Source organism: Corythoichthys intestinalis, chromosome 13 (genome assembly GCF_030265065.1).
Source record: "Corythoichthys intestinalis isolate RoL2023-P3 chromosome 13, ASM3026506v1, whole genome shotgun sequence".
Taxonomy (NCBI): domain Eukaryota; kingdom Metazoa; phylum Chordata; class Actinopteri; order Syngnathiformes; family Syngnathidae; genus Corythoichthys; species Corythoichthys intestinalis.
The window spans coordinates 47,310,935-47,332,940 of NC_080407.1; the positions used below are offsets into that span (position 1 = coordinate 47,310,935).

Genomic DNA, 22,006 nt, shown 5'->3' on the forward strand with positions numbered 1-22,006 from the left:
TTGCTTCAGGAAGCTTCATTTGGCCATCACTGCTCCCTTGCGGAAGACAGTCAACCTCTGCTGCCACCTGCTGTCAACACTGTTGCCATCCAACATGCCTCCTAGCATGTATTGCAGCGCTTCAGGTGTAAATAACAAATAAAATTCATGTTCTGTGCTCATTATTTCTTCAGAAACTGTCATGATCAATAATAAATGCTTATAACAGATGTCATTTAGCATCATCCGGCAAATTATCTCACTTTTGAATGGATGTAAAAGATCCAAACTGGACATAAATGGAGTTTGTGATATAATTTACCAGATGGCACTTTATGCCATCTGTCATATGTATTCAGTAATAACCATGATAGTGTCATGTCATAATTATGACGGTCTTATGACAGTGTTATGACACTACTGTCAAATAAAGCTTTACCTATTAACCCAAATAAATCAACAAATAAGCCACAGGATTCCAAATGAGGGAAAATAAAGTAGTGGTTTATAGTCCGAAAATTATGGTATATTTTTCTTCAAAAAACAACAGTGTAAATGTAACGCGTTACTACCCACCTCTGCCAAAACAGTTTGTACAGCAAAAAAATCCTGACTTGTGAACATACGTAAACCATCATATTAAATATGATAACAACTCCCCTGGTTGTGATGTAGGATTATTTCGCAATCCAGCAGAAAAATGTGTGTATTATCCTCCAGCGTGTGCAGAGTGTCACAGCTGGCTTCCCAGTGTGATAATGTCACAGCTCAAAGGAAGCACCGATTGGCTCCTGTTCCACTGACATTTTGGATGCAACACGAGCAATAAGGCAAATTTGTTTTTCCCTTTGAAGGGCGCACATAAAAAAAAGCCTGAAGGATTCAAGGGTGACTTCCACTTTAATGGGGTGTTTTACAATAGCCATCCACCATCACATATCAATAGGTGGCAGTAATGTGCCACTAAGACGGTTTGCTAACTGCCAGTAAAGAGGTTGAAAAAGGTAAACAATACATTAGGTCCAGCAGAGGTGGTTAGAGTAGCCAAAAATTTTAGCGTTACTTCAAAATAATTTTACTCAAGTAAAAGAAATCGTCCAAAAAATGTACTCAAATACAAGTAGGTGAAAACAATACTCAAGTAATGAGTAACATTGTGAATGACTGCTTACAATGTTTGATTTTTTTTTTTTTTTTTAAACAACTTTTTTTTCTCAGCACAAACTTATCTACGAGGGGTATTCAAAAAGTAATGCACTCAAGTGCATTGCTCGTACAGGATTTTACCAATCTTGTTTATATTTCGCACAAACATGATTGGACACACCTTTTTGCGATTTTTATACTACAATATTCTTCATTCTACATACCTTCTGAGGCAATGACAAAATAGTAACGCAGAGACACTAAGGAAACTTTAATCAGATTACTGGTGTAGAAAAATGAATGCGTTAGATTACTCGTTACTGAAAAAAGTAATCAGATTACAGTAACACGTTACTAACTAATGCGTTACTGACAACATTGATCACAGCATACTACTCAGCAGATTGGAGCAGTTGGTTGGGCTTACTGACATTGTTCTTCAGTGGTTCACATCTTATTAACATGACATGAGATTTCTTTGTGTCAATCGGAAACCATCAGTCAGAACGAACCAAATTCACGTGTGGAGTCCCTCAAGGGTCAACTCCTGGACCACTCTTATTTAACATCTATATGCTTCCCCTAGCTCAGATTATGGAACAGTATGACATCTCCTATCACACCTATGCAGATGACACATAACTCTACATTTCTGTGTCCCAACATGATTATAGTCCCTTGGTCTCCCTGAGTAAATGCATTCATCAAATCAATCAATGGATGTGCCAGAAGTTTCTCCAGATAAATGTGGAGAGAAGTCATCATTTTTGGGCCAAATCTTAAAATTCCGTGTAAGACCTTTGGGCTGTAATTTGAACACTGTGCGCTTACCTTAGTTCCTGGGAGGCCTGGGAGACCTGGTTCTCCCTGAGGTCCGAGGAATCCCGGTTCTCCCTAAACAACAGTACAAAACAAACAAATGAATTTCGATCTACCCTTGAGTTCAAGATGCAAACACAAATGTCCACATCTAAAGCCGCGCAAAGTGTACCGATTTTACCGACCCTCGTGTTTGACTTACGAGGAGCGAGTCGATACTATAAGGTGCGACGTATCGCTAAACCATCCGGGCCCGCCCTGCAGGCCCGAGCTACCGGACGTCAAACACACGGGGAGCCTTACGGAAGGCTCGCAGAGCACGGCGAGAATGCAAGCTCAGAAGTAGGTGAGTGCTACGTTAGCGAAATGCTGTTAGATTCATCAAGCATTCAGGCCTCTTAAGAAATGGAAGATTAAGCTTGAACAAGCATTATTAAAAAGGCACTGTCACCATTTCTGCAGTTAGGGCATTGTAGAAAAATAACCCCGACCGCCGCAGAGTTACGTACCATGACCACCTCTCGAAAAGTGACATCCACAGTAGCAAAATCATGTTTAATCAGTTGCTAAAGGGGCCCCCGATACAGCACCAAATGTACTAGCAAATAACGCACTGATATCTTATGTACTCTTTGAGATTTAATTTCCAAGTGCCATAAAGCCGCAGAAGAACGAATACTTCTTTCAATATCGAACTATGGTGCCAATTGGCTACCGTTTGCGACACCTCCGTGAAGATGGCCTCCCATCAGATGCAAATTTATACAAAAATGATGTCAATTGTTTGTGCTGCAACAGTTTTGTAGCTATTCTGCTTTTGATTTGTGGTAATGACATCACGCAGCACCCTATCTAAGGCGGAATGGAACAGCAATCGTGGTCGTTTGTGCCATAAAATGTTTGGTGCTATCGTTTTTCAGATATTTACAATTCTTTGAAAGGTCGTCTGAGGTCAACCAGCCCCCATTTTGATTAATAATGGCTAAAAATTGTGTCAGTTTTTATACTCAATGGGGGTGCTGGTAGCAGCACAAACTTTATAGCACAAACATAGCCCAAAAAAGGCTAAAAATTGTGTCCATTTTTAATCTTAATGGGGGGCTGATTGACCCCAGATTGACTTATAAGAGAATTGTAAATATCTCAAAAACTTTTGGCAGCACAAGCGTAGCTAAAAAATGGCTAAAAATGGTGTCAATTTTGAATAAAATGGGGCTGCTGGTTGACCTCAGATGACCTTTTAAAGAATTGTAAATATCTCAAAAATGATAGCAGCACAAATAACTTTTACAGCACTAAAAAAAGGTGTCCATTTTTAATCAAAATGGGGGGGCTAAATGATTTATAATAGAATTGTCAATACCTCAAAAACGATTGCAGCACAAACCATACATACATAGCCAAAAAATGGCTCAAAATGGTGTACATTATTAATCATAATGGGGGCCTGGTTGACCTCTGACCTATATTAGAATTGTCAATATCTCAAAAACTATTTCAGCACAAACAAAACTTTTTACGGCACAAACATTGCCAAAAAATGGCTAAAAATCGTGTCAATTATTAATCAAAATGGGGGTGCGGGTTGACCTCAGACGACCTTACAAAGTATTGTAAATATCTAAAAAACTATAGCTTCACAAATGAAACATTTTACAGCACAAGCGTAGCCAAAAAATGGCTAGAAAGAGTGTCCATTACGAATCAAAATGGAGGTGCTGGTTGACCTCAGACGACCTTTCAAAGTATTGTAAATATCTCAAAAACTATTTCAGCACAAGCACAACTTTCTATAGCAAAACTGTAGCCAAAAAATGGCTAAAAAAGGTGTACATTTTTATTTAAAAAAAAAAAAAAAAAAAAAAAAAAGGGGGAGCTAGTTGACCTCAGATTGACCTTTCAAAGAATTGTAAATATCTCAAAAACTATTTCAGCACAACTTTCTATAGTGCAACTGTAGCCAAAAAAATGGCTAAAAAAGGTGTACATTTAAAAAAAAAAAAAAAAAAAAAAAAAGGGGGGGGGGGGAGCTGGTTGACCTCAGATTGACCTTTCAAAGAATTGTAAATATCTCAAAAATGATAGGAACACAAACGAAGCTTTTTACAGCACAACTGTGGCCATAAAATGGCTAGAAATGGTGTCCATTATTAATCAAAATGTGGGGCTGTTTGACCTTATATTGACCAGTAATAGAATAGTCAATATCTAAAAAAAAAATTAATGCAGTGCAAGCAAAACTTGTTATAGCACAACCATAGCCAAAAAATGGCTAAACATTGTGTCAATTTCTAATCAAAAAGGGGAGCGAGTTGACCTCAGATTGACCTATAAAAGAATTGTATATATATCTAAAAAATGACAGCAGCACAAACGAAATTTTTAAAGCATAAATTTAACAAAAAATGGCAAAAAAAATCATCAATTTTAAACCAAAATGGGGAGCTAGTTGACCTCAGATTTACCGATAAACTAATTGTAAATATCTAAGGAACGAGAGTAGGAAAAACAATGCTTTTCATAGCACAAATGTAGCCAAAAAATGGCTAAAAACAGTGTTCATTTCCAGTCAAAATTGTGGGGCTGTTCGACCTCAGATAGCACTATAACAGAATTGTCCATATCTCAAAAACGATAGCGGCACAAACAAAACTATTTACTGCACAAACATTGCCCTGTAATGGCTAAAAATTGTACACATTTTTAATCAAAATGTGGGCCTGGTTGACCTCAGATTGAGCTTTAAAAAACTGTCAATTCTAAAAAATTATCGCTGCACAAACGAAACTTTTTACAGCACAAACGTAGCCCAAAAAATGGTGTCCATTTTAATCAAAATGGCGGGCTGGTTGACCTCAGATTGACCTACAAAAGAATTGTAAGTATTTAAAAAAACGCTAGCAGGAAAAAAAACTTTTTACAGCACAAATGTAGCTAAGAAATAACTAAAAATGGTGTCAATTTTTAATTACAAAAAAAAAAAAAAAAGGGGGAGCTGTTTGACCTTAGATTGACCTGTTGTCAATATCTCAAAAATGATACCAGCACAAACGTAGCCCCAAAAAAAGTCTAAAAATTGTGTCAATCTTTAATCAAAATGGCAGGCTGGTTGACCTCTGATTGACCTATAATAGAATCGTCAATATCTTAAACATGATAGCAGCACAAATGAAACGTTTTACAGCACAAACCTAGCACAAACATTTGACATAATTTTTATATAAAGTTGCGTCTGATGGGGTGCCAACTTTCCGACGCGACGTAAATCGAACTGGAATACCTCCCACAAACATTTCAGTGCTTGATTTCAGTTCGTCTTTTACCGCCAAGTGATACCACTAACGATCTGATAGATTAGTGCAAAATCATTCCTAGACTTGAACTACATCTGAATAACAATGTGCGGCGCTCTCAGTTTGGGCTTCTGACAGAAAGTGATCATAAATTATGTATGCACACATGAAAAAAAAAAGCACAATGTAACACATTTGCTTTGCGACACATGGATGGGTGAGTTTCGCTCCGATGGGCTGAAGCAGATGGACAGCGAGTAGTGAGAAGGTATGACAGGACGGGTATAAACGGTATAACATTTACCTTAATCCCTGGAAGTCCAGGCAGCCCTGGAAGTCCTGGCTCTCCCTACACAGGAAGAGTTGGGACATGTTACAGCCAAGCTAAGCTAACAGGGTCTTCGGGTATCGACGGATCATTCGTTTTGTCCATTTTCAATTGGCAATGGAAAATCTGAATCTTCAATATCTGATTGCCAATAGGAAATGTAGAACGAATGATCACGTCTTTGTCTATCGACCCGCTGTTCCTCGTCGTCCATTGGTTGCTGTCACCAGGAGAAGGTAGCGCACATGCACTTTCATACCAAACCATGCCGTCGTCGTAGATTAGTTTGTTATGTCACTCAAAGCTTTTTATCTTCGTCGGGGCAAGAGTTCAACTGTCACACCCTGCAGAGCGGCAAGAGCACTTTTCGCAAAAGCGGCTGTCGGCTGACTCGGCTCGGAGGTCGTTAGGAGGCTGCCGTAGCTCGCGGTCAAAAGTTGGCAGACTTTTCAAGAACTCGGGACAATCCAAAGAGACTCTACAAACAAAATCTCTGACGGCGGGTGATCTATCGCGACCTTAAAATGGGCGTATTTACGGCACATGGGAGGGAATGATTAGCTCTGTGCGAGAAAGATCAGCCGGAACGGCACTCGGGGGAATCGGGGAGACGGCTGTAAATTGACACCCTGGCGTGATAAAAGTAATGAACAAACGCCCCGTCTTCCACAACGCAAGACCGTCCGACCGCGGCGTTTCATGCGGGACAATAACTTCATCTAAAGCCACGTCGGGATAACCATTTGTCAGTATGTCAGCACAATTGCAGTGGCTGTAAATAGCGTGCTAAGAGGACGCGAGTGTTTGCTAAAAGCTCTTGTGTTTGCCCGAGCAGAGTTATTCATGCGGTGCGGCATTGTGCGACATTAAAAGAACCTGCTGCAGTTGTATAAGAACACATTTCAGCACAGATTTGTGGGTATATCCACGAGGTTAGCCAAAGAAAATGAAAAGCGAGAGCGCCGTGATGCTCCAAAAGCGAAAAGTCAAGCATCAAGTTCTACTCGCGGGGCCTCCCGCGGACATGGTCCTCATTATGCACTTTCAACAGGGAGGGTCAACCCAGATTGGAATTCTCGCGTCAAAACTCGATCCTGAGCTAGCAACAGGCGCTCGCAGTTCTCACAGTTGGGCATCCGGTGACACGCAAACCAGACCGATAGCAGAGGGCTGACGATGCATTTGCTTTGTGCTTTTAGAAAACCGTCCTTACCTTGTGTCCGCTTCTTCCAGGCTCTCCAGGTTCCCCCTGGAACGCAAGCGATTACAACGGTTGTTAATGTTGTGCTGCCAGAGAGAGTTTTTGAAGAGTTTTACCTTGATGCCTGCCGCAGAGGAGCCTGCATCCCCCTGCGAGATCAAAGAAAAGTTAGAAAGGCTACAGTTTAACTGGTAGTTTCTTCAGTCATCTTGCGATTGTTTTTTCCTGAACTACTCAACTGAGATCAATTTTATGATTTTGACAGCGTCAAAACCCTACTTGTTCTACAATTTTTGTCCAAACCACATGTATACATCTAAATATTCAGTTCTTTCAGTTTTCGCTAAGAACGTACGGTTAGGCCCAAAAATTTGCCATTCATTTATAATGGGCAAAATTTCACATTAATTTTCAATGGCCCTATTTGTCATTCATTTCAGTAGCACAAAAACTTCCATTCACTCTGATTAATTTCCAAGCCAAGTGCCCTGAAATCAACTAGAAGTGGAACGCCCTCCCCTCCCGGGCTGGCGCCTGCGCGGCTTCTCGTCTGCGTGGCTGTCGCGTGTTTGTTGGGGCTCGCGCGCGGCTGGATGGGATTAGGCGTGCTTGGGTGGGGGGCCCCGGTGCCGGGATTGGCGATGGGGCGGCGTAGGGTCGGTTGCCAACTGCCTTACACTCACAAGGGATTCACACGATTACTGGTTTCTAGATTACAGAGCCCTCCCAATCCCTCCCAATCACTTATCTTAGACTCCTCCACCCCTCCTTTTTTCCCTGGTCAACAGGCCCCCCCACATGGTGTCAACCGGAAATACATCTAGCTGACAATAACACCAACATATTTATAGTTAGTGTGGGCGTTCAATGTATTGCTTTTCTTGTGTTTCTTTTCTCTTTTTCAGTTCCCCATAACCCCTTCCAGTTCCCTGCCTTTTCATAATAAACGAGGTATGTTGAATGATCAAAATGGGAGTATGTAATACTCTCAATGTGAAACGATAAAACTATTCAGACCAACCGGACACTTAGACCTCCATTTTGCGCGTCAAACAGCTAAACAGAACAAGTTTAAAAAAAAACAAAAAACAAAAAAAAAACAAAAAAAAAAAAACGAAGTGACCCTGAAATGCCTCAAACTCAAATGGAAGTAATCCATTACGTACTGAAGTGACCATGAAATGCCTCAAAATCAAATTGAAGTAATCCATTACATACTGAAGTGACCCTGAAATGCCCACAAATCAAGAGGAAGTGACCCAATATGAACAGAAATTTACCCTGATATGCCCACAAATCAACAGAGGGCAACCCTGGAATGCCGTAAAATAAACAGGAAGGGACCCAATTTGTACAGGAAGTGAACCTCAAATGCCTCAAAATGAACTGTAAGTAGCCCAATACGTACAGACAACAGGGCCGAGAACGAAAAGTGGTATTTGGTAAGTGGCAAAATTGATTTTGCCATGTTGCATTTTTTTGCTATGTGGCAAAATGTATTTTGCCATTTTTTTTTGGTATGTGGCAAAATGTATTTTGCCATTTTTTTGTGTATGTGGCAAAATGGATTTTGATATGTGGCATAGCCCTATTTGGGTGCCAGTCGAATGTCAATGTGCTATAATGTAAATTATATGGTCAAAAATCACCACCACATGTTTTTCTGCCATTCAAAATGAATGGAAAATTTGGACGTGCATAGCCGTCAATGGCATAGCCTGACTTGGGTGCCAGTTGCATGTCAATGTGCTGTAAAGGTAAGTGTATGGTCAAAAATCACAGCCACACATGTTTTTCAGGCATTTAAGAGGAATGGAAAATTTGGACGTGCATAGCCGTCAATGGCATGGACGTGCAAGACCTGCAAAAATGCCATTAAAAAAAAAAAAAAAAAAAAAAAAAAAAAAGGCAACATGCCAAAATCCATTTTACTACATTCAAAAAAACCCCACATGGCAAAATCAATTTTGCCACACACCAAATACCACTTTTCGTTCTTGCAGTCTCTCCAGAAGACTCTGAAATGCCCACAAATCAAAACGCAAAACGAAGTGAAAGTTTCTGAGGTGAGTTTACTTCGACATTTAAACTCCAGAGGGCATTGCATCTCATTTTCATATACTTTTTGATATCTAGTATTGTGCCGAATTATTCTACTAGTGAGGACAAAGCGCATACTAGTACATTGAAAATCCTCCAGTAGTATCTCGACTAACTGCTTGCCATACATCAAACCGCCAATTCCAGACATCAAGAAGCCAGACCTCTCCCATGTGCCACCTTGCAGACAAAACAAGGGGCCAATGAGTCTAATGATGTGCGGTTGGTGGGGAGTGTGGGTGGGGGGGCGTTTTTTTTGTGGTTTTGCTCCACAGACGTCGCTGAGCAAATCCCTCCACAAGCTTTTTATGATGCACAAGGTGGCTTTAATTGCGTTGGCGCGTCTCAAGTCTGAACAAGGATGCTTTCACCACATTTGCTTGACAATTTCAATTGAAAGACTTTCCACAGGAGCCTAATTAGGAGGAGTAAATAAGCAAGAGTGGCTAGTAATGCAACATATTGAAACAGCGATACTGTATTGCTTATTTGGCGCACAGGAAGAAAACCGAACATTTTTAGGGTTATCCTTTTCTTAATTTTTGTATGACTGTGATCAAGCCCGCCTCCTGCGTAAAGGCAGAGTTTAAGCTAGGCGCTAACGCTAATGCACAGCTACATCGCTGACGTCCTGCCTGCCGCTCTCGCTCTTCCTGAAGTAATTGCTGCATGAATTCCGATTTGGGAGACTGTATACGATATATACATATTTGTATATATTCTAGTGCTGCAACAATCGGTTAACTCAAGTAATTCAATTAGAAAAAAGCTTCGAATCAAATTTTGCTGCTTTAAGGATTCGTTTAATCAGAGTGGCGTGGTAATGGTTTGTTTTGAGGTGTTTGCATTTAATTTTATTATTTGGGTGGATACACTGCCCTCTAGTGGCAACAGTGAATATGATATGACTCATCTAACATGGCTGAATCTAGCTGCTCCCTGTTAAGACCAATAAAGTTTTTTTTGTGCTAATGTTTTTGTTGATGCATTCGTTATTTATCATTTTATAGAACTTATATATATATTTATAGACTTTTGCTAGCTTGATGTTAGCCAATTGTACTTTTGTTGTACTTTGATAATCATTTATTATGATTTTTTTAAATACCGTTTGAGGGGGTTTGGAAGAAAAAAAAAAAATCAAAAATGCCCCAAAATCAACAGGAAGTGACGGAAATTCAACAGGAAATGCCCCGAAATTAACTCGGTGTCTTCCATTGACAGACATAGTGGTCCAATCAGTTTGAAGTACGGAATGAACAAACTTCAAATCAATTGGTCTACTATTACTACTACTTAGTCTACTCGTGAAACTAGCATAGCATAATTTTCGGACTATAAGGGGCACCTGACTATAAGCCGCCACCCACCAAATTTGACATGAAAATGGCATTTGTTCATAGATAAGCCGCACTATAGTCCGCAGCTGTCCTCACTGTATTCTGGGACATTTACACCAAAGGATATGAACCGGTAACACTTTATTTTACAGCGTCATTATATGACTCCCATATGACCAAATGAACCACCTTGACGCTTTGAACCAATTGGCTACATAGCTTCATTGCTTCAAAAAACTTCATTTGGCCACCTCTGCTGCCACCTGCTCCCAAATCTGTTGTTGTCCAACATGGCTCCTAGCATGCATTGCAGCGCTACAGATGTAAATAACAATCAAAATTCATGTTCTGTGCTAATTATGTCTTCAGTTACTGTTCCAGTTATCTCATTAATTGCTAGTTATGGTATTTGGTAACACTTTGACAGTGGAGCCATAAGAATGTCATAAAACCATCATACTTATGACATGACACTGCCATGAGCATTAATGAATGCTTATGACGGATGCCATTTTGTACCATTTTTGACACTTAATGACATCTGTCATAAGCATTCATTAAAACCAATAACAGTGTCATGTCATAATTATGTTCTTGAACTATAATAATTTTGGTCCAGATTGAAGGAATCTGACCTTCTAGCGAGACCACGTGAATTGCGCCAGCCGAGCCGGCAGACCCACGCTGGCGCAGCTCCAACGACCCAGCCGGGCGAGAGCCTGACAATCTGGCCAGAAGGCTAAACTCCGCGCATTCACCTTAGTCTTAACCCTTTGTACTAACTCCATTTTGAAAGGTTTAAAAAAGGCTCTCCGAAAACAGGTTGACAATTTATTCAGGTCGACAGTGATCAAACAAAAAGGCGAAACAGATAAAGACTCGGGCGAGGAGGCAAGGTCACCATATCACAAGTCAACAAAAGGTTCCCGAGAAAAAACGACAACGCTTAGGTGAACATTCTGTCTTTTGAAGGCTCTCGCTAGGCGGGCTGTGGGCAGGAAGAAGGGTGTGTTTGGGATTATTGTCTGTTTGTGGATTGGACAGGACGATTCGGGAGTTACTGTTGTCAGGGCAACGAGGGTTGTGGATTTTACCACCTCAGCGTTAAAGGGGCTCTTGGAGTCTTATCAGTTGGCCTTGACTTCTTCCTTCCTTCGACGGGGGCAGACATGTTTTTCCTCCCTGCTGCTGCTTGCTTTTATCTTCGTCTTCATTAATCAGTCTGTCTGCTTTTTATGTGTTTCCTCTGTGGATCAACCACGCTGGTCTCTCATACAAAAATTGATCTGATTAGTTGGTCTATCAGCGCAATGGACAAGATTTTTTTCAACAAGTTATGTTGCTCAAGGAGCGCCTTCTTGCCCGGATGGCACCTTCACCACTGGTTATGTGAGAGATTCATGGGATCACTGGAAACAAGCGTGTCTTACTGTCCTGTCCGTGGAAGACATTGAGGATTTTTGGCTGTTTGGCGTGACTGTTGTGGGGTTCCTTGTGCTTGGCTTAGGAGGTGCCCTGCTCAACCGGAAAGTTTCCAACTTGGCAGCTTTCAAGGAAATCAACAAATTGACCATGGATCAAACGGTGCGATTCAAGGCATTGGAAGACCGCGTCGAGGCTCGGACCAAGAATTGGCTCCGTGGAGTCACGGTTCGGTCCGAGGAGGGCTTGACAAAAGTGGATACTATCTTGCGCCAGGTGACGGAACTGTCAGGACAGGTGACTGAACTGTCGAGGCAGACCGTGACTATTGGCAATGTCTTAAGGCAGGGGTCCCCATCCGCCGTGCTGCGGACCGATACCAGTCCGTGGCGCATTTGCTACCGGGCCGCACAGGAATAATATTTTATTAACGACCTCATTCTGACCGAATTAACTTTGGCCTGTGCCCCTGCTTAACACATCAATATCCCTGTCTACTCTAGATATATTACTACAGTATAGATTAGAATGTCGTCATAGAAATCCATTGATTGGACTGCAAGCAGTCCATCTTGTTTTGTATATATATCTATGTGCGGTTGTCCTCCATAATAACGTGTGACGAGGCCCCGGGCGCAGCACATTTGTTCCCCCACACTAGCGAAAATGACTGGAAAATAGACGTTTTTGGAGAGATTTTTTACGGCGAAAAAGGGCACCTGACGAGCCAGAAGATGAGCCTACAACCTGAATGATCCACGAACTGCGAAGGAGTGGATTCGTGACTCGTTTGTGAATAAACTGAGTGATTCGAGCATGTCTGCAACAGGAGGATCAGCTTGTAGAGATTGCAAATGACGGCAACCTTAAACGTACATTTGAGACAATTAAAGTCATTCCGGAATATCCTGACAGCGCTACGAGAACACTGAAAACCTTGCTACAATTTCCAACATCGCATCTTTGTGAAGTGGGCTTCTTAATTAATGCTTAACAACACGGCGAAGGAATTAACGGTGATGGCAGGATGGGTCTGAGAAGAACTTTTGTCCATCCACGATCAAACATAAGTTAACAAACCTTTCTTCAAAGAAAGTTTGTAGTGTTTACTTTGGAATGGCTGCATTCGCGGCCATTTTAATGTTATGGGCATGCGCAGAACCGCATAGTTGCAGTTTTTGATGGGTTGCAAAATTTGTCAAAACACCGGTCCGTGAAAAGAAGACCCAAATCACACCTGTCCATGGCGCAAAAAAGGTTGGGGACCCCTGACTTAAGGGACCTGAGATCTCGCCTACGCCATGAAGAGCGCAAATTTGACTGAAGACCAACAGTATTTGAATATATTAAATTACTTATTCGGCTTAATTTGATTATAATTTTCCTTTCCCTTCCCGAACTCCCTTATCTTCCCCCACCCATCCCTTCTCCTGGGGAGAGCCGCGCAGATGTTCCTATCTTTTGCCCTGGATCTCTTCCCAAGGCCGGCCGCAGGGCTCTGCGACTCTTATTTTGTCTACAGACACGTACAAATACTGATACACTTGCGCACACACACACTCACTCACCCACCCCCCGCCCCCTTCAGTCTGCCACCGCCTTTTTCTTACTATCACTGATTTCCCCCTCCTCCCTCCAGCCATGACAGTTCTTTTTTTCGTACAAAAAAATCCCTGCATGTGACCTGTGCGTCGTGTCATACCCATGCTATGTTGTATGATATATTTGTGTCTACTTGTAACTTGCTCCGTAATTTCTGGAGAGAGAAGTGGCGGCGCGGAACAAAGTCTGCAGTGGCCTGATGCTTACTCATCGAACGGAATTTAATTGCATCTGTTCTCATCTTATGAGAGCTGGTGTCAATGTCGAATAAATTTCTGAATCTGGATATCGGGCATTCTCTGGTGTTCCTTTTGTTGGGACAGAGCGTCCCGCCATTTGTTCTGGACTGTCCGGGAGAACTGATTGCGAGAGCTGGTACGTCAATCTTGCGCAGTCAGTTGTATGACGCACGCGCTGGGCTTCCGTGATAAGAAGGCGTTGTTTATCTCTTTTGCCCTATATTCTGCTTGTTTTCATTAAACTACTATGGTAGACAGTAAGTACTATCTATTTCACACGATTAAACGTCTTATCGTCACTGGAAGAGTAAACAGCGGGGTGTTGCCTGCTTTTATTTTTAAATGCCGCAGTGGCCCATGTGAGAACAATTAGCGGATGATAGCGCTTCACCACTGTTCCGATGAATGGCTGTCGTTTCGTCACCGTGAGCCTTCGCTGGACAATTTATGGGGGACGCGTTGTGTGGGATTTCCTGATTTAATCAGTATTTCAATCCCAGCCACAAGTGTTCGAACCGCGACTGCGTGTGTGGCAAATGTCCCCGACTGAGCCAATTTGCATACTGAAGCTACATCCTGCGATTAAACGGCTCCGATTTACTAGCCGTGCTGACGATGGCGAGTCCGAGATAAAAGCGCAGTGGTAAATTGGGCAATTTTCCAGCTATTTGCCTAAGCGGGGATGTCTGGAACGGATGAAATGAAGCAACTGCTTACAAGTTGAGTATTTCACGTCGCTGCACATTTTACAAACCGGTCAAGCTGTCAGGGCTTGCAAATAGCTGATGCTGAATTGCAGAATCTGTGGTGTAGAAACGGGGATTGCGCGAATGCTAATGATTTTCCAATATCACTACATAAGTACACCTCAATTTCAATCAAAAAGATAATTTATTAATGGTTGCTTTGCACCTTAGCTAACGCCGTTCATACACCAAAACGACGGGAATTCTCAAGCGACGCGTGGACTATTTTGTTTGATGATCATTCGTCACAAATCACACGGTTAATGTTTTTTAAAAAACATTACATATCTTACAATTGTTGTCCAAATCACATAATTTATACACCAAAAAAAAAAAAAACAAGATGCTGAGGAGCACAAAGGTTCTATACAGTTGTTGCTAAAAATGTACGGTTCGGCCAAAATTTGCCAAAAACATACCCATTCATTTCTAATGGCCAAAATTTCCCATTTATTTCCAGTGGCTCGCTTCGCCATTCATTCCAATAGAGCAAAAACTTTCACGCCTCATGATTTCCAACCAAAGTGATCCGATATCAACAGGAAGTGACCCAATATGTATAGAAGTGAACCAGAAATTCCCCCAATAACAACAGGAAGTGACTCAATATGAACAGGGAGTGAACCCGACAGCTAGTCAGGGATGCCTCAAAATCATCAGGGAGTGACTCTGGAATGCCTCGAAATCTTCTGGAAGTGACCCAGTATGTACAGAATCGAACCTGAAATCCCCCAATAACAACAGGAAGTTACCCAATATGAACAGGAAGTGAGCCTGATAGCTACAGGAAGTCAGAGATGCCTCAAAATTAACTGGAAGTGACCCAATATGGAGAGAATTGAACCTAAAATCCCCCAATGACAACAGAAAAGTACCATATATGAACAGGAAGTGGACCCCCCCCATAGCTATAGGACGTCAGAAATGCCTCAAAATAAACGGAGCGACCCTGGAATGCCTCAAAATCAACTGCAAGTGACCCAATATGTACAGAAGTGAAACTGAAATCCCCCAATAACAACAGGAAGTTCCCCAATATGAACAGGAAGTAAACCAGATAGCTACAGGAAGTCCCAGATGCCTCAAAATCAACAGGGAGTGACCCTGGAATGCCTCAAAATCAACTAGAAGTACCAAATATGTACCAAAGTGAACCTGAACTCCGCCAATAACAACAGGAAGTGACCCAATATGAACAGGAAGTGAACCCAACAGCTATAGGAAGTCAGACATGCCTCAAAAACAACTGGAAGTGACCCAATATGTACAGAGGTAAACCTGAAATCCCCCAATAACAACAGGAAGTTACCCAACATGAACAAGAAGTGAACCTGATAGCTACAGGAAATCAAAGATGCCTCAAAATAAACAGGGAGTGACCCGATATCTATAGAAAGTGACCCTGGAATGCCTCAAAATCAACTGGAAGTGACCCAATATAGACAGGAAGTGAACCCGATATCTACAGGAAGTCCGAGATGTCCCAAAATCAACAGGTTGTGACCTGATATCCACGGGAAGTGACCCTGGAAGCTTCAAAATCAACAGGATGTGTCCTTGATGCTAGCTCCAATATGCTCTGCGATCATAATCAGATTTTATGCCTAGACTATTTCAACTTCTGAAAATATAAACAAGCACATCCATTTTCAGACGTTAAACTGTTTTACACTTCACACATTCACGCTGAATTGTATCATCGGCCTCAAAGAGCCAGTCCAATTCAAGGTGTATCTATCATCTTGTCGTTCAGCTTCCCCTCAAACTCCAACCCGCAACCTCATTCAATCCTGTCCAAACAAACCCCCTTTGTAACGTGCAAAGTCCCCTCAAGACTTCATTTTCTGCGGTTTCAGTCTTTCCCAGAGCGTTCCCGCTATTTTCCCCACAGTGCGTGCTGCCTATTGTTAACTTTGGCATCACCGTGTGCCCTCATCCGAAAAAAACACGCAGCCGTATATAAAGCCGCTGATGGATCGGGCTCCTGATTTGCCAACGAAAAATATTCCCCGAGAATCCAGTATCTAGCCTTGCTGCGCCCCTATTTACTGTTTCCTTACACTCCCATGTCTTTTCTCATCATGTAATAATCACGTAATAGGCTATGAACGCCGCAATTGCTCACTAGCTAGACCTGATCCCGCTCGGGTATTAGCCGCTATCTCATTTTCCACACATGATGTTCAGCATCCGTTTCCTGTTGTTCTTGGCAAACGTGTTAAGTGAAAACCAATTAAAAAAAAATGTATTAACTTGTCTATTGTTCCGGATTGACTTTGAAGAAAAAAAAAAAAACTTTTTAAGCATGCAGATGACCTACTGCATCTCTTATGTTTATGAAAAACCTAGCTCGTTAAAAATGGCAATTTTCAAAGTTCATGCTCCACTGACTATCAGTATAGTATACAGTATATGCTATATATTTATGGAATGGCACTGACACAAAATGGCCGAAAAGTGATTGCATCCATCCCAATTGGCCAAGAGCAAGCTTTTACACATACTGTAGTATGTGGAAATAGATGCAGTGGTATGAAAAAAGTATCTGAACCTTTTGGAATTTCTGACATTCCTGCATAAAATCACCATCAAATGTGATCTAATCTTTGTCAAAATCACACAGATGAAAAAACTGCTTCAACTAAAACCACCCAAACATTGATATGTTTTCATATTTTAATGAGGATAGTACGCAAACAATGACAGAAGGAGGGAAAAATACGTGAACCATCACATTTAATATTTTGTGCCCCCCCGCCTTTGGGAGCAATAACGTCAACCAGACGCTTCCTGTAGCTGCAGATCAATCTGGCACATCGATCAGGACTAATCTTGGCCCATTGTTCTCTACAAAACTGCTGTAGTCCAGTCAGATTCCTGGGATGTCCGGCATGAATCTCTGTCTTTAGGTCATGCCACAGCATCTCAATGGGATTCAAGTCTGGACTTTGACTTGACCATTCCAGAACGTGTATGTTGTTCTTCTGAAACCATTCTGAAGTTGATTTACTTCTGTGTTTTGGATCATTGTCTTGTTGCAGCATCCGTCCTCTTAAGCTTCAACTGTCTGACAGACGGCCTCAGGTTTTCCTGCAAAACCTCCTGATCACCTTTTGAATTCATTCTTCTATTAATGATTGCAAGTTGTCCAGGCCCTGAGGCAGCAAAACAGCCCCAAATCATGATGCTCCCTCCACCATGATTCACGGTGGGGATGAGGTATTTACGTCGGTGAGCTGTTCCATTTTTCCTTCCACACAAGACGTTGTGTTTTACTTCCAAACCAACTTTGGTTTCATCAGTCCATAAAATATTTTGCTAAAACGTCTGTGGGGTGTCCAAGTGCCTTTTTGTGAACATTAAACGAGCAACAATGAATTTTTTTTAAGACAGCAGTGGCTTCCTCTGTGGAGTCCTCCCACGGACACCATTTTTGGCCATAATTTTACAAATAGTTGATGTGTGCACAGAAATATTGGACTGCGCCAGTGAGTTCTGCAAGCCTTTAGCAGACACTCGAGGGTTCTTTTTTACCTCTCTGTGTATTCTGCGCAGAACTTTTGGCGTCATCTTTGGTGGACGGCCACTCCTTTGGAGAGAAGCAACAGTGCCAAACTCTCTCCATTTACAGATAACTTCTCTGACTCAATTGTGATGAACATCCAGACTTTTAGAGAAGGTTTTGTATCCTTTCCCAGCTTTATGCAAATCAACAATCCTTGATCGCAGGTCTTCAGACAGCTGTCCGAGCCATGATGCACCTCAGACAATGCTGGTCTCTAGACAATTCTGACCAGGTGTGTGTTTTATAGTGGGCAGGGCAGCTTTAAACCACTCATCAGTGATCGGGCACACACCTGACTTAAATAGTTTGGTAAAAATTGGTTTCAATTGCTCTTTAAGTTTCCTTAGGCGAAGGGTTCACCAACTTATTTTCCCATTTCTTTCATTGTTTGAATGCTATCTTCATTGAAATATAAAAACCTATAAATGTTTGGGATGTTTTAGCAAAAGCAGCAGTGTTGTTTTCGTCAAGGATGACTATAACGAAAATATTTCGTCAGCAAACAATTTTTTCATGACGATGACGAGACAATAACAAGCTAAAAACGTGTTTTGGGAGACTAAAACATAATGAGACCAATGCCAGTTTTCATCCGAAGAGCCAACAACGAGATGAAAATGCGCCATAGTGTCCGTCACATGTTCTCAATGTGTGACATTTTATGTGTAGTTAGCCTGCATTGTAGCAGTGTCTGGTTGTGTCACTCATGTGACGTGCTGCTGCTGCTCTCCAGTCTCCAGGCTTGTACACACAGTAAGATTTGTTTTCTAATCTTTGCCAGAGAGAATATGCAATGTTGCTTGGGCCTTTAAAAGTCTATGCTGAGTGATCATTACACACTAAATGTAACTCGTAGCGTTAGCATAGCATTCACGTTCAACGCTATGCGATTCATTTGAAATAGTTGGAAACCTTTATTTTTGTAAAGAGTAATTTTAAAAAAATTTTTACAGACGAAAACATTTTTAGTTAACGTCGACTGAAATGAGAGGAAATCAGTCGAGTTTTCGTCAACAAAAAAAATCAAAATATCTAAAACATCACTAAGACTAATGAGTATTATCGTCCAAAAGACTAAGACCAAAACAAAAATAAAAGGGCTGCCAAAAACAACATTGTAAAGCAGGGACTGTTTTTTCATCTGTGTGATTTTGAAAAAGATCAGATCAAATTTGATGCTCATTTTATACAAAAATGTGACAAATTCCACTTGGTTCAGATACTTTTTCATACCACTGTGTATTAGACATACAACGTATCTATGTTGAACAGTTTACCGACTGGTAGAACACAATTTCTCCAGAAATAAAAGCTTAAAAGTGGGGCTGTCAAATGATTAAAATTTTTAATCGAGTTAATCACAGCTTAAAAATTAATTAATCGTAATTAATCTTAATTCAAACCATCTATAAAATATGCCATATTTTTCTGTAAATTATTGTTGGAATGGAAAGACGGATATATACATTCAACATACTGTACATAAGTACTAAATTTGTTTATTATAACAATAAATCAACAAGATGGCATTAACATTATTAACATTCTGTTAAAGCGATCCATGGAAAGAAAGACTTGTAGTTCTTAAAAGATAAACGTTAGTACAAGTTATAGAAATTTTATATTAAAACCCCTCTTAATGTTCTCGTTTTAATAAAGTTTGTAAAATTTTCAATCAAAAATAAACTAGTAGCTCGCCATTGTTGATGTCAATAATAATTATGGTGCTGAAACCCATAAAATCAGTCACACCCAAGCGCTAGCAGAGGGCTGCAAAACACCAAAACACACAAGTAACAAGTGGAAATGACACTTTGCTGTCATTTTAATCTGAGCGGGGCATGTGTGTTAAATGTGTCAAATATTTTAACGTGATTAATCAAAAAAATTAACGCCCGTTAACGCGATAATTTTGACAGCCCTAATTTTTAGGTAACGTCGACTAAAATTAGATGAAATTAGTCTTGAGATTTTGTCAACAGAAACTAGACGAAGACAGACACATTTTGAAATGACTAAGTATCACTAAAACTAATAAGTACTGTATTGGCCTGAATATAAGTGTTTTTTTGCATTGAAATAAGACTGAAAAAGTGGGGGTCGTCTTATATTCGCGGTCTAGACGTTATACCCATTCACGACGCTAGATGGCGCCGGATATCATTGAAGCGAATGCTGAACTTGAGGAGTAATGTTCTGTCATGATAGATCTCAGCCACTCTCAAGTTTAACCGGTTTGCATTATTTTATTGTAATGTTTTTCCTTATTCAGATTTGTTTCAAGACTACAGTAACAGTTAGACCTCACTTTGACGGTTAATGCAGTTATTGCAATTTTGTTGTTTTATCACAATAGATTGGTTTATTTACATTTCAAAAATTCATTTACGAATGTGATTGCACTTTAGTTTACATATTTAAATGTTCAGATATCAAGATTTGAATGAGGCAAAATAACATGCTTTTTCTCTCAATTATATTGTTATAATCATTTGTTTCAGACGTACTGTAATTATTTTCTGTATAAAAATTAATTTGGTGTCGAAAAAGTCTTTTTTTTCCCAAACTTGAGTCTTGAAAAAGAGGGGGTCGTCTTATAATCAGGGCCATCTTATATTCGTCCAAAAGAAACGAAAATTGAAAGGGCTGCAAAAAACAACATTGTAAAGCAGAAGCTGTTTTTTTCATCTGTGTGATTTTGATTTTATGCAGAAATGTGAGAAATTCCAAAAGATTCAGATACTTTTTCATACCACTGTATATTAATCATACAACACATCTATGTTGTACTGTTTACCGACTGGCAGAACACCATTTCTGCAGAACTAAAAGCTGAAAAGTAATCACATAATCAATAAATAATAATGAGAGCCAGTAGAATGGCAATACCTTCTCCCCTATTTCGCCTTTTGGTCCTTCTTCCCCCATGTCGCCCTGCAGGAAAACGGACAAAAAGACAAGTTGTAAGTAGAGTAGTGTGTTCTGCTTTATTCATAGAGAACAGCTAATAAAACTCCACGGCTTGTTTTATGAACATCTTAAATCCACTTCAATGTCACTCAAATGCTTCACACATGGTTCCAATACTTCAGGTGATGTCAGTTCAGACATTTTTTTTTTTTTTAATGAGTCTAAACTATTTCTGGGCTGCTTTCGAGTGAGGGGGTCCCTCCGTGACAAAGTGGAGTCTGCGGTGAACGCACCCCGAAGGTGAAAAATCAACAAGATTCTTTGTGGTCATCATTTGTATTGCCAATAAACCAGCCAAAAAGTGCCTTCGTTTCTGCCGCTCACCTTTTCACCTTGCTCTCCCATTTCGCCCTGTTGGGAAAGAAAGCAGAGGGTATTACCCGTGGCGCACCGGGTCAGATTGTATCGAGGGTGCCGAATTCATGTTGGATTAGGGGCAATCCTCTTGTGTTATGGCAACGTTTATCCCCAGACGGAACATCAGATTTTCCGCCAGTCATAACATCAGTAAAGAAATCAAAATGAACTCGTTCACTGCCATTTTATTTAGTTTATTGGCTGTAGACGTCTATTGCTGGCAATGGCAATGACAGTTAACAGTGTCGGAAACTGAATTTTAAAAACTTTAATCTCATTGTAAGCATGTGCCACTAACCTTCATTAAGCAGAACACATTTAATACCCTATTTTTTTACAAAAAAGATGGGTCAATTCGGCCTCTATAACTAAATATCTTTATACAGGTAGTCCCCGGGTTACTAACGAGTTCCATCCCTTCGCCTAATTTCCGCGCCAATTGGAATTAACCCTTTAAGTACCCCTGAATACTCCCCTAAATCTCAAAATAACCATCCAAAAACTATTATACGCCATTGTACTGTCCTCGCCAAGACGTTGGAACTAAGTCCTAGCTAAACACCTAAACTGTAATCCTTCACCTCTCTCTCTCTCTGTCACTCGGTTGCGCGTGCGGAAGTACTCCCTGCTCTACGCTTCCTGCGCCAAAATAAAAGCATGCATCACAGAACAAAAATCAACAACATAATCAAATACACATTTCGCCAAAGGGCAGAACAGTCCAGACCAAGTAAAAAATACAGTGTATTACAAAAGTGAGTACACCCCTCGCATTTCTGCAGATATATATGGTATATCTTTTCATGGGACAACACTGACAAAATGACATTTTGACTAGGGCTGTCAAAATTATCACGTTAACGGGCGGTATTTTTTAAATTAATCACGTTAAAATATTT

General features: G+C 40.7%; 1 protein-coding gene across 1 annotated transcript in view; it reads right to left on the bottom strand.

The window, feature by feature from the left end:
* Positions 1-22,006, bottom strand: part of LOC130927928 (collagen alpha-1(XXV) chain) — a 198,349-nt gene that overhangs the window by 31,895 nt on the left and 144,448 nt on the right. The window contains exons 13-18 of the mRNA XM_057854067.1: positions 21,075-21,101; positions 20,670-20,714; positions 6,883-6,915; positions 6,779-6,814; positions 5,542-5,586; positions 1,957-2,019 (exon numbers count right to left, since the gene is read on the bottom strand). Coding sequence (XP_057710050.1) covers positions 1,957-2,019; positions 5,542-5,586; positions 6,779-6,814; positions 6,883-6,915; positions 20,670-20,714; positions 21,075-21,101 — 249 coding nt within the window. The remainder of the gene's footprint in view (positions 1-1,956; positions 2,020-5,541; positions 5,587-6,778; positions 6,815-6,882; positions 6,916-20,669; positions 20,715-21,074; positions 21,102-22,006) is intronic.